The sequence below is a fragment of the Cavia porcellus genome, unplaced genomic scaffold (genome assembly GCF_034190915.1).
Source record: "Cavia porcellus strain 051 isolate PalLab524CR breed Dunkin Hartley unplaced genomic scaffold, mCavPor4.1 scaffold_13, whole genome shotgun sequence".
Taxonomy (NCBI): domain Eukaryota; kingdom Metazoa; phylum Chordata; class Mammalia; order Rodentia; family Caviidae; genus Cavia; species Cavia porcellus.
The window spans coordinates 7,843,366-7,856,773 of NW_026947496.1; the positions used below are offsets into that span (position 1 = coordinate 7,843,366).

The following is a 13,408-nucleotide window of genomic DNA, read 5'->3' on the forward strand; positions in this document are numbered from 1 at the left end:
TCATAAAAAATGACTTCATTCAGGATACATTTTTTAAAGTATTTAAGGCAAACTGTTTGTAAAATATTTTCATTTTATAGGAACACAGATGTGGACCCTTTGTGCCTCAGCCTGGGCTGTATCCTGAGCAGTGGCAAGCTTGGCCTGGGTGAATGAGATGGCAGTACCGTGTACTTCTTTCTGGTCCACAGGAAGTTTACTGCCCACCTCATTATTTACTAGTCTCATTCCCATTTATTGTATGTTTTTGGTCTATTTAAAATATGTTATCTTGCCTCCTGACTGCAAAAACTCGTACACATTCATTTTAAAAATCTAGAAAACATACAGAAGAAAATAAAACATAACAGCAACAGGCACCATCCGCCCACACATGGGGCAGCAGTTCTCTCACTATTAAATCTCAGACGTCTGAGTTCTACACTTCTCTTATGCTCAGGTCGAACAAAATAAAATAAAATAAAACTGAATGAAATTTAATCTGTTTGGTTCCCAACTAGGGAAAGACTCTAGATAGAGGAAAGTGAGATACAGAATCTAGAGAAGAGCCTGGATAAAGCTGTCCATGTAGCTGTAAGCACACCCTGACTGCTCGTAGGCTGCACACCACAGTGGTACACTGAGAAAGCAAGCTTTATATTTTTGTAAAAACTATCTTCTATTTTTAAGTACCAAAGGCCATTTAAATTAAACAAGAAAGTTTATATTCAACACGTCTCCTTTCTCCTATTTTCTTGTAATGTCTATGAGTATGGACCTATATACTTTTTAACATTCTTGAAATATATCTAAAGACTACTGCTATAAAGGGGTTCTTTGTAATTATAGGTTTGCAGTTCAAGTGATCAAAATATTGTGTTGCTGAATGTTTTAAATCAGAACTAGTTTTTCTTCCACAATATACAATATTAGGTGTTTAAGCTACACACATTTTTAGTTGTTATAAACAAAAATAAAGCCAGGGTGAAGCTGACCTCTGTGTTAGCAAGTGAACTCTGTGTTTGCTTTCTTTTGTAAAAGTTCGCGTTTCTTTTTGAATAGCATTAATGCACAAGGAAGTCAGATCTGGTTTCCCAGATAAGAACCCTTCAAGACAGAAGAGGCTCCTGAGCACAGGAAATCTGTGAGCCCCAGAAGGAGGACACACACCTCCAGAGAATTTCCTCACTCATTCATGTCTGGTCACAGAACTGACAAGGAAATACAAAACCTCATGAACTGGGGCAAAGGGAAATACAATCATGTGATTTTAAAAAAGAAAAATCACACCATACAACATAACTTGGAAACCCAAATTCAAAAGTAACTGTGTAGAAATCCTCAGGGCAAAAGTCTGAATCCCTTTCCCCCTGGCCCAACTTCTGCGTGACTGTGTCAGTAACATCTCCACTGAGAGGATGAACTCCGGGGACCCAGGGATGAGGGGTGTGGGCTGCAGACTGAACATGAAAAATTGAGTTTCCTAAGAATTTTGTGGAATAAGGCGAATTTAAGGTCTTACTTTACACAAATTGAGAGTCCATTATTCCTCGATGGTCACCACTGATTGTGCCTGCATGGGTGGCAGGGAAAGAGCAGGTGGAGCAAGGGGAAAAGTGCCAGCAAGTGAAGAAGAGCGACGCTCTAACATTTTCCATCTGCTGACCCACCCACCATCCAAACGCTGACCAGCACCCGTGCTTTAACTAAATAAAAGACAATTTGTGAACGATTTCCTCATTCAAACAACAGTCAGTGTAAGCAATATATATGTGCTCCCGAGCCACCCAGCCTTATACTGAATCCAGCAGGAGTTTATAAACAGGCGTGTGTGAGAAGCATGTGCCTCGCCACCTCCAGGTCATGCCTTTCACCCACAGGCATGGCATTGCGACAGAGGCCGACAGGACAGTGCCTACCTCCACGTAGTCCTTAGCATGGCCCCAGTCTCGTTTGGCATCCAGATTTCCCAAACTGAAGCAATCCAGTTGTCCCAGGTAAATCTTAGCTACCGACCGGCTAATTTTTCGAGTAACAAAATTAGCTCCTAAAAAAGAGACAAAAGATGTATTATCAGTGGAGCACATTCTGACATTTAACAGTTTGGTGAACCAAATCCAGTATTAGCCTCTGGGCATTTCTTTCATTCTCCTTCCCCTCCCCTTAAAATAATAAAAGAAAAGAAGAAGAGAAAAGATCATTAACTGTCATTTAGACAAGTTAAGAAGCTCTAATTCTAAGTGTCACATCAGCTCTACTTTCATAACAAACATTTTTTCTTTGGGGGACATCTTAACATTCCTAATTTGCTGCTTCAGTATGCAACCCAGGCAGTAGGCCAAAGAAAAGCTATTGGAATGCCAGTTTTTAAACAGAAAAGTCTAGAGGGCTGAATAAAGGGAAATGCCAGAATGGAAGGCGTACATCTAAGACCACCCTGATTTTTTTTAAGAACACAAACATCATATATTCCTATTAAAAAGGCTAGTTGGGGGGCCATGGGAAGCACGGAGAAAAGCAACTTAGTTCACAGGGTATAACTAGCTAAAGGAAACGAAATAGAAATGTATGCCTTAAGTGGCAGTCACTCTTATTTAGAAACCTGTACAGCCAACTTCATGTAAAACATGACATGGTCTCAAGTCAAAAGTTTCTCTGTACTGTATTTATTGCAATGCCATTTTCCAATATCATGTAAATGTTATATCTACAGAAATGGGATCATATATTTTATACAAATATTTTGAAATGACTGGATGAATGATACTATAAATTGAAGAAAGTATTTCAATCACTTTAATGTCCTCTGGTTTTTAAGGAAAGTCTATTTTATTTTTATTTTAGAGATGGGTCTCAAACTACTGGACCCAAGGGATACCCTTGCCTCAACCTCCTAGGACTACAGACACATATCTGGCTTTTCTCAACACAGAAGATCACAAAGAAGCTTTTAATCTGAATCCCTGTATGTAGGCAACCTTTTCAAAGAACATTATTTAATGCTGAATTCTCAAAGTAGTGATATATGTGTGAGCTCATTCATAATGGATTCATACAATTCAGAAAAATTAATATCCTGGTTTACCACATCAGTAACTTTACCTTTGTTCTTTTGCAGGTGAAGCAGGAGGCGAATATGATGAAAGATTTTGGTTTCTTGAGAAACCAGGACAGGAATAAGGGGAGTATTTCTAAATAGGGTTTCTAAATTTTGTCACAAATGTGTCCTACACAAGTTCAAGCATATACTAGACTTTCTATGCCAACTTTAGGTATGCATACTTATACCAATGCCATGTCTTTAAAAATATAATAAGACTGCCACGGCAATCCAAATATTTAATTTCCATTAGCAATTCATAGGTTTCATGAAAAACTGAAATTCCAACTTTCCAAAGCAGTTTATGAAGCACACAGGGATCCTTCAGGAAAGTCTTTTAAAATGAAGACACATTTATTAGACACAATTCTAAACCTATGACTAGTCAACAAAATTTTACTTTATATTTTCTATTGACTTGGGATAATTACATTTAATAATTTTATAATTAAATTTAGGTCTTCTGATATTTGTCTTTACTCCAATATCAGGATAATACTATCAGTGCAAAACACAGAAGGTACACTAGGGATGCTAAATTATTAGACCATGTTCCCAATACAAAACGGGTTCAACGTGGCTGTTTACTAGTAAACAATGTGCGGGAGTCTAAGAGAAGTCTCTGACCTTGTAGAACTCATTTCTTCTAACAAGCAAGACTGCCCGAGTGCCTGCCCTGCACAAGTTCTGCACTGGGCACTGCCATCTGGGGACAAAGGAGCAACAACTGCTGCCAGGTAGCATGGAGAGTGGAAGAGGAGCTAGCACACCCATCATGCTGACCAACTTTATCACTCTTGTGTTTCTATCTAGACCACTGATCCATTTTTAACTAACTTTTAAATAGGGTATGATGAAAGGGTCCAATTGAATTCATTTCCATGTAGCTATCCAGCTAGCCTGGTACTATCTGATGAAATGGCTATTCTTTCCCCACTAAACAGTCTTGGCATCTCTGGTGAAAATCAGTCATAAATAGGAAAAATCAGTCATAAATAGGAGAGTTTATTTCAGACTTTGAATTCTGGTCTATCAATCTAATATGCTGATCACTGTGTCAGCAGAAGAGTCTTCATTACTATAGATTTGTGATAAGATTTAAATCAGAAAGTTTGAGCTTTCCAAATTTATTATTTTTAAAGCTATTTTGGCTATTCTTGCCTTTGCCTTTCAATATGAATTTGAGGGTCAGCTTTTTGGTATCTGTGAAAGCCCAGCTGCAGATGATACGGGGACAATTTCCAATCTAATGATTTTGTGCTTTCAGAGACATGAACACAGGATGCCTATTTACTCAGGTCTTTCAAAATTTCTTTCAGTAATGTTTAGCAGTGTCCAGGGAAATATTTTTATATACTTTTCTTGTTTAATTTGTTTCTAAATACTTTATTTGTTCTCACCTTGCAAACAAAACTGTATTCTATCACAATTAGAATTGAAAACAGGATTGAAAATAGAATTGTATTCTTAAACATTTTGCCTTGCAACCATGTGTTTCACTCGTTATTAGGAGAAGCTTAAAATGATTTTTCAAATATTTGCTCTCCTCATTTTTACTCCTCATCCCATAGGACTGCTGTTCAGGAGGGAACTGCATGACACCACAGAGTGTGAGGGCTTAAAGGTCACTCTTCCCCACCATCCCAAATACGCAGGTGGAGGCAGAGGGGCCTGGGAGCATTGTGTCTGCCCCTGGGCAGGACAAGTGTCCACACCTATCCCCAGCCTGTGTCCCTGTTTTCTAGTCCCTGCTGCCGGCCCCTCCTCTGAGGACATGGTCTTGGCAGCCAGGAGTCTCACCACACATGGACAATGGGCGCATGCACTTACTTACGTACAGACTAGATCTCTAAGGCTCCTTATCCAGGAAACCCAAGTAAGAAAGGGGACTAAGCCAAGTTAGTCCAGTGAGCTGAACAAAGACCACCTCTGTTATCTCTCCCAAATCACTGAACAGCTCTGAGGGTGTAGTCTCATCTGTAAACCACCCACAGATTAATCACTTACCATTCCAACTCTTTAAATATAGGATGACCAAACATTGACATTTTTTCATTAATCTGCAGGCGAAGTAAGATTCCAGGGTGCAGCCCGTGTGGATGGTGGGGAGTGAGCACAGAAGCCTCCTGTGGCCCGGCACCCACTTGGGGACATGGCAAGGTCTGCAGGCATCGTGCAGGAAGGAAGCTGACGCGCTGCACTAGTGATCCGCACCTGTGATTCTGTTACTTTTATCAGTGCTACCATGGCATGGAGGTGTCTGCAGCCCCCAGCTGTCCTGTCTATAGGGCGGATCACACTCTGCCCTGAGACCTGCAGGAGCGCCCACCTTGTTGGCGGCAGGACCAGGGCCCAGGCACAGCATATCATCCACTGGGTTGTACTTCTGCTGTCTTGGACTTGTGATAAATCTTTCAAAACAGCAAGTTTTCTTTTCTTCTCTTTTTTCTCTTTCAGTTCTCTTCACATGACTTTCCCCTCAGCAAATCCAAGCCTAGGGAAACACTGTTAGACATTCCCATTTATCCTACTAATTCCTTAAATTTTTTTAAAAAATATTTTTCACTTCTTTTCCGCTTTCTGAAATAATCTGGGCAATTTCCTTAGATCCATTTAGTTTTCCCCCAGATTAGAATGTAATCTAAAATTTAAGTTAATCTTTTTTTTTTTGCATAAAGTTTTCTTTGGTGGTTTTTAAATTCTACCTGGGCATTGTACTATTGTACTTTATTGTTGTTTGTTTGTTTTGTGTGGTTTATCATTTTATTTTCTTCAGTGTGCTTTAGCAATTTTATACTGTGAATTCCATAATTTAAACACCTGAAGTTCTTGGGGGAACCCTTCTTGCTTGTTCTTTCTGCTCACTTTGATGGTGGTTTGTTTCCTCCTGACTTGAGAGTTCATCACCACCTTCCCACTCTGCCGGAGAGCAGAGGACATTGATGAGAACAATGACTTCCCCCGCCAAGTGTTCATTTCTCCTGGAGGCTGGGGTTGCAAACCATCAGCCTCTCTGCCTGCCACATCGTCAGGATAACAAGGTGCTGCACTCCCACCTTCTGCCCTGAACTGACCAGAGGGGAGAGCATTCCCTGCTGGCCTGACAACAGCCTTGTGCTAAGTGAACATGACCGGCTACCACACTGGGAGTCATGAGCAAGACGACAGGCCTCGTGAAATCAAACACCACCCTGCCTCTGCATCGGGGGCTGATGTGAATCGCTGTGATCCAGTTTATTATTTTCATTTTGGAAATTCAAAACACTTGCTTTGTGCCTACTGTATGTGAAATACGTCTGCATAATGAGTATATGTATATAAAACTATGTTTAAAGCTAAATGTGTGTCTTTTGTGTTCATACTATTTCTCTGACTCACACACAATGATTTGTAATGATTTTTTTACATCTCAGGCAAACTATACTTTTTTCCTTACAAAGATTTGGGCCAGAAGATCTTGATTTTTGTGGTTCTACGCTTCATGCTGGCCTCACTTCCTGTGAAGACAGATGACCACGGCGGCTGTGAGGCATTGCCAGCACTGGCCCACCAGGAGGTGGCTCAGACACAGAGGCACAGTCCAGTTCCGACTTCCGGGCTTTATTCTGTCTAATCCTGACATTGCTATGCATGCGTGTGTGTGTGCATATGTGTGTTTGCGAGCACTGTATACACAGTCCTTGTTAATTTAAACTTGAGCCACAGTGTCAGCAGGCACACAACATCATATCCCTGCAGCCACAGACATTGTAAAACAAAAGATGAAGGGAAAGAACTGGCAACCTTTATAAAACATGTACCCTACATGCCAAGCATTAAATGAGACGCAACGGGATCGCCTTTATGATATGCACTACTTTTACCAAGATTTTCTTTACTTCTTTTTTTTTCTTTTTGAGACAAAATACAATACTGAGTATCTCAGTCTAATACAGTGCAAGTAGGGGAAGAAATAAGCAGTAATTGTGCTGCCTACTGATCTAAAGGAAATCAATTCTGTTTTCAAATGTGTATTTCTCCAGCCCTATAATCACTCTGTCTAGCCCAACATAGCAACAGTGTAACAATACAGCAGAATGTGTGGCAATTCTTATTGTTTGTAACCACACAGATATTGATGGGGTAGGCACACAACTATGACCATATAAATACAGAATGTGTCTGTCAGTATCCAGAAAGTACTTGAAATAAGCACAATTTTTCTAATAAAAATTCTATTCCATTGCCCAGGACTTCATCCAACAGCTTTTGACTTAAAGATTTTTTTGGAGTTAGATAAAGTACAAAGACAGTTTGGATGATATTCATTGCAAAACAGAAACCATTCCAATCCACCCTGAACCCCAAGTGAACCTCCGCCACAGGGCCCTGTCTCTTTCCCCTGTGGTAATCTCTGGCCACCCCACTGAGAAGTGCCTGGGCCACGGCTCAGGGCAGACAGGGTGTAGAAAGAAGAGACACTGAGAAGGTCATGGCTGGCTGAGCAGACTACTGAGATCAGAGAGATCATACCTCATTTGCTCACCAAGTCCTGCCAAGAGCAACACTATTTAACTGCAGGTACTCGGAATCCAGCGGGCATGTTTAAAGGGATCCCAGGCTTGAAAGAGGACAGCTCACAATGTGCATTTGTCGGGGGGAGCCCCCACCTTGGGCAAGCATTTATAAATATATGCCTACGGACAGACTCTTGAACCCTTCTGCCATTTGCATCAAATGTTCAAGGCGTTTCCACTAATAACACAGACTTAGAAGTTTTCAGCTCTGGCAGTGCTGAACATTTGGGGCCAGTGATTCCTTTCTGTTGGGGGGGCTGCATTATGCATCCCCAGCTTTTACCCACAGAGGCCAGCAGCAACCCCCTCAGTTATAACTAGGATGGCTGAAGACATCACCAGTTTCCCCCAAGGAGACAAAGCTGTCCTTGATCAAACAAAAGAGCCTTGACACACAAAATCCCACAGGATCAAAATGAGCGGACATAAAAAGCGAACCTTATTCATAGATAGACACCGCTCTTTTCTGCATTCCTGTTCTTTTGCTACATTGACCAAAGAATCAGAGAACTAAGGAACATGAAATAATGAAATCACTACTACATTTCATATATTCCACACTGTTACTAAAGCCAGCGACTCTCTGGGCCTGGCCTTGGAGAAGGGCAGAGGCTAAGAGCACACATTTGGGAACCAGGAATAGCCAGTTGCGCAAGTATGGACACCACTAGAGACCACCAGGCGAGAGGAGTGCATGAGAAAACAAACGATCCTTAAACCAAATCCAGTGACTGCACTAGTGAGAGGAAGACAGATGAGGAGGAGGCAGCAAGAGACAAAGCTAAGGGCGAAGAGGCTGCAGGGAGCAAGAGCGTGGAGGTGCCTGCAATCCACAAGGCCTGTGTGCAGGAGGAGTGACCACCCACAGGCAGGACTGAGGACAGAGGGACAGAGAAGGGACCACAGTACATAGTAGCATGAAAACAACCAGTGTGAAGGTCACCAGTCCCTCATGAGAGTTTGCAAGATACATGGACAAATGTCCAAAGTGTTCAAGACAGAACGAAAGCTGGGCACAGCGCTGAGGCTTGTAATTCCAGCACCCTGTGAGGCTGAGGCAGGAGGACCAGAGTTTGAGCCTAGCTTAAGCAAGTCTACAAAACCCTTCTCAAAAGGAGTCAGGGGTGCTGCAGACGAAGCTCAGTGTGAATTCCCTGGGTTGAGTTTTCTACAGATGGTCCTAACAGAACAGCCTGACGGCCCGTGTGACTGCAAGAGCCTCACCCGAGCAAGCCCAAAGGACCACACACTCCTGCTACAGTGACTGAGGAAGCGGGCCCTGATGGAAGACAACAGAGGCTGGCAGGGAGTCTACCGCAGGCTTCACGGAGCAATCTGGTTTGAAAACATGAAGAGAACCTGAAGACACCGGAGTTTGCGGTTCCAGCTGTCCCTGCTGCCCTTCCCATCCTTGGAAAACAGCCATACAACCCTCTGTCTCTGTCTATATTCAATTACTTTGCTCCATCCCAATAAGCTTTTTGCTGACCCAGAGTCCTGATAGATGCACAAGTCCCAACTCGGTGAATGATTCCATCTGGTCTCGGCCTTTATCATTTTCTTCCCTGGACTTCAGCCATTGCTACCAGATGCCCTTCTTGACCTACATCTCTTCCCCCACAAAATCTGCCTGAAAAAATCATGGTTTCTGAACACAGATCCAACCACAACTACTCATCTCTCTCCCATCCCCCTGCAGCACTGGAAACTGAACCCTGAGACATTGCGCTCAGCCACAGCTCAACCCTTTCTTACTTTTTGAGTCAGGGTCCTATTGATTTCCCCGGACAAGGCCTTGAGCTTGCAGTCCGCCTGCCTCTGCCTTCCAGAGTGTGCCACCATGCCCAGCTAACCCCGCTCCTTGAGTGGTGATAAACTGCCCACAGGCCTGGAGACTCCCTAGGACTTGTCACAGCCATTCCCCAGCACCCCCGTCCCAGCTCTCTCCAGCCACATCCTGCCCTGTGCAGAGCCGGAAGCTCTGCTCTGCTCCTCCTTTTCTTGGTAGGAAGTGTGTGTGTTCACAACTGCTCCTTGACTGTCCACACCGCAGGCCATAGCTCCACTGAAGGGTTCCGGTCCTCCTAAGCTGGACTGGGCCCACTCTTCTCCACACCCTTCAGTTGTCCCCTGCAGTCTCCTTGTTCTTGGCACTCTCCATGGTGACTCTTACTTTAGTTCTCTCAACTGCCAAGTTTTAAAGACAAGCAACTGTGTCCTGGTCCTGTCATTTGGACCTTTTCACTTACAAAGTTAGCTCAGAAGAAGCTTTATTTCTTTTGCTATAACCTGAGATTCTTGGGATGATTAAGCTATGAAACCGATCCTGTCTGTTTCAAGGACATGCTCACCAGCACGCATCGGGGAGACCACAGATGCCTACAAGTGGGAAAATCCTGGCCTGTGCATGGCTGTGACCCTTCAGTCACATTCGAGGGGCTCCCCGCTCCTTGTGGTTACAAGGCACAGTGAGAGGAAGATGGAGGACGATCCACTGGTGGAGAGAAAGGTTAGCTTATGGATGAACACTGGTACATTCCTATATGGTATCATCTTTTGAAATAAACTTTTTTATTTGATTTGGTAATAAATAAATGATTTATTAGCATTAAACAAACAACTCTTCCCACAGCATTCTATATTATGTTTGGATTTTATTTCAGATTTGATAGAGCTGTCTCACAGAACATCAGTGTTCCTACTTCTATTTGACAGTGCTTACACTTAACCCATTTGCGTTAAAATTCTCTTTAGCTTCCATCCTGACTCAGAAAAGTAGTAATATCCAAGAAGTAAAGCAGGGGGGCTGGGGATTTAGCTCAGCGGCATAAGCGCCTGCCTTGCAAGCAGGCAGTCATGAGTTCAATCCCCGGTACCGATAAAAAGGAAAAAGACAAAAAAAAAAAAAAAAGAAGTAAAGCAGGGCTCCTGCACATAAATTGCATGTTCAAAGTAACTTTAAAGAAATAGTTCTGTTTATAGTCATCCTAGTATGTAGACTGCAAAGTAAGAAAATCTTCAAAAGAGCTTGATTCACATTCTTCATCTGATAGAAAACCTGGGTGAGACAAATGTCTATAAACCGAGGGAGCTGTGTCTTCTTCCGCAATCAGCTTACTTGGCTTTCTGATACAGTTGCTGTTATTCCCTCCTGTCACAAAAGAGTAAATATATGTAATGCCTGGAAAACAAATGATTGCAAGTGCTATTTATTCACCCAAGGAGAGCAAGCAACACGGCTTCCTGTGCAACAAGTATTGCTAATACTTGATTTGGACTTCAAACAGCTTTGGAGATGGGTCAGGCTCCAAAGGCAAAAATAATTAAGACATAAAGACTGCCTGCTAAGTAGTGTGCGCCAGCTGGTAAACACTGCCGTAGCTGGAGATGGGGGCACGCGCACTGGCAAAGGACAGGCGGCTCTCCGGCTCTCCTGCTCTCCTGCTCGTGACTGAGTCTCCCTCCGCAGGCTTTACTTCCAGGCTGACAGTCACTCCACAGAATGACAGTGTTCCTACTTCCAGCTGACAGCGCACGCTCCCACTTACTCTCTCCCTGAAGTTCCCCTACTGGGTGGAGCTGCACACAGAGATCCACGACCAGGCAAGCCCACAGCAGGCGGGTCACCCAGGAGGCTCGCCAGAGCCATACAGGAGAGTGAAGCAAAAGTTTACTTTCTGGAAATCAGAGGATGAGCAAAATGATCCTTGGGAGATACTGCTAAAATGCACTGACATGAGGCCATATTATGCAAGGAAATGGGCTGTTTCAGTTTTTTCCCTGCCCTTGGAGCTCTGCCTTGAATGTTGGAGGCTGCACACTTGGCCCTTGAGGCCCTTATCTGATTTACATGAAAGCAAGTCTGTGAGTTGCAAAACTCAGTATTCATTAAAATAGCTAAGAACAGATATTCACAAAATCGTGAAAAAGTAGATGTAAGGCACATACACATACAAGTAACACAGAATCATGAAAGTGGGTGTCTCTCCAGCAGTACTACTGAGGTGATACTCACAGGGCAGCTTCCATAACTAAAGACCACAAAGCACAGCTTCTGGACGTTAACAGACAGTTCCAGGACAGCTTAGTCTCAGTTTCTCTGTCAACTATGTCAGAAATTCAGGTCTAAGATTTGCTTTAGTATTTCTTAACTTTTTTTTTTCTTTTCTAATTAATGTTAACTAATTAAAAACATGGTAGCAATTTTTAGGGTTCAACAAACCTAAATGGGACTGTAACAGAGCTCATTCTGAGAAATGAAGTAGGCTAAATGGGACAGGCCACACTAGAAGTAGTGTAACAATAAGGATGACCAACAAGGTCTAGAGCCAAGCCAGCCTTCAAACCCTGCACATTTCATTTACTACGGCAAGTGTTTAACTCCCAAATGCCGTCTCTTCACTTGGAGACTGGATAGGACCCATCTTACCTTGCAGTTTTGTCATGAGGACTAAATAAGGAGGGCAAGCAGAATGCCCAGCACGTGGTGAGAGCTTCAGGAATGCCGGTCACCACCAGCACCACTAGATCACCACTAATCCTATGAGCTGAAACTATCACTCCAGATTTGTCAAGAAGAATTTGTGCTTAAAATCCCAGTCTTGGAAGCACTGAAGAGCTCTGCCAAGGCAGAGGGGTGTGCTGGAAACATCAGAAGTTGTGCAGGGCTTTGAGGCAGTGGCACAGGGCACATTCGAGGATGAAAGGAGGAGTACATATCAGGGGCAGCTGCTACAGACACTAAACAGGAAAGTCTTCCAAGAGGAGTCAGAACCACCTCAGGGATGTGTCCATGGCTGCTATGAGGCAGGAACGCCACTGAGCTCCAGGCAGGTCTCCCAAGAAGCACTCACACCTTGCCATCATCCCTGCAGAACCAGCCCAGACAGCTGGCTGCATCACCTTCTGTCCTAGCTCACCCAATGGCACACACTGAGCTCTCCTGCCGTGCATTCACCTCTGCAGTGCTCCATGCCCTGGGCACTGGCCTCCTCAGCAAGCTCTCTGCTCTAGGCCACATCCACAGCACTCCCTTCTCACTCGATGTGTGGGGTGGATGAGGTCGTGCTAATGCTGGGCGAAGAGAGTAGATTAGCTTCTTTTACATTTCCAGTCCCAGTCTTTGGTTTGTCTCCTGAGGGAGAGATTCCTGGCCTATAGACAAAGAAACCTTGCTCAGCACCCAGTGCTTCCCAGGAGACGTGCACTACTCTCTGCCAGGGTGGGGATGTCTGTCTTAAGCATTTACTAATTTACCTGTTATCCCACCAATAAAATTTACCGGTGTTTCCCTCAGAAATGCTTCCTCCTCCTCCTTAAGACGCACTTGTTTATTTAGTATAGAGGCTCCCAAGCGATTCAGGGCCAGAGGCATGCAGTTTCCAAAGTGTCTTTCCTGGCCTTCTTTAACACCGCGGGTACGAGGGCTCCTCCAGCTCCACCAACAAGAACCTGCCGCACTCCTTCGATCTCTACCAGGAAGGGCTGCTCCACAAGGACACTGTACCTGCACAGCCCTTCCCTGGCTCATTATCCTGGGTGCATCCTGCTCTAGGGCCCTCTGAGAAATCTTTAAAGTACTAGCAGAAATAGCAAAGAAGAAAGAAAGTCAAGGCAAACTGTCTTTAACAAAACATCTTTCTCACGCTGGGAATTTTTTATGCCATCCATCATTATGGTCTGTTCTGAAGAGGAAGATCCACAGGCAGTGTTTGGTAATTAAACCCCTCTAAAGGACACGAGCACAGACCATTATGCTTCCAACACTTCATGC

The 13,408-nt window shown here is 43.6% G+C and overlaps 1 protein-coding gene across 2 annotated transcripts in view; it reads right to left on the reverse strand.

The window, feature by feature from the left end:
• Positions 1 to 13,408, reverse strand: part of Gmds (GDP-mannose 4,6-dehydratase) — a 515,013-nt gene that overhangs the window by 258,949 nt on the left and 242,656 nt on the right. For both annotated transcript variants that reach the window (XM_063259789.1, XM_013145063.2), the window contains exon 7: positions 1,899 to 2,026. In XM_063259789.1, coding sequence (XP_063115859.1) covers positions 1,899 to 2,026 — 128 coding nt within the window. The remainder of the gene's footprint in view (positions 1 to 1,898; positions 2,027 to 13,408) is intronic.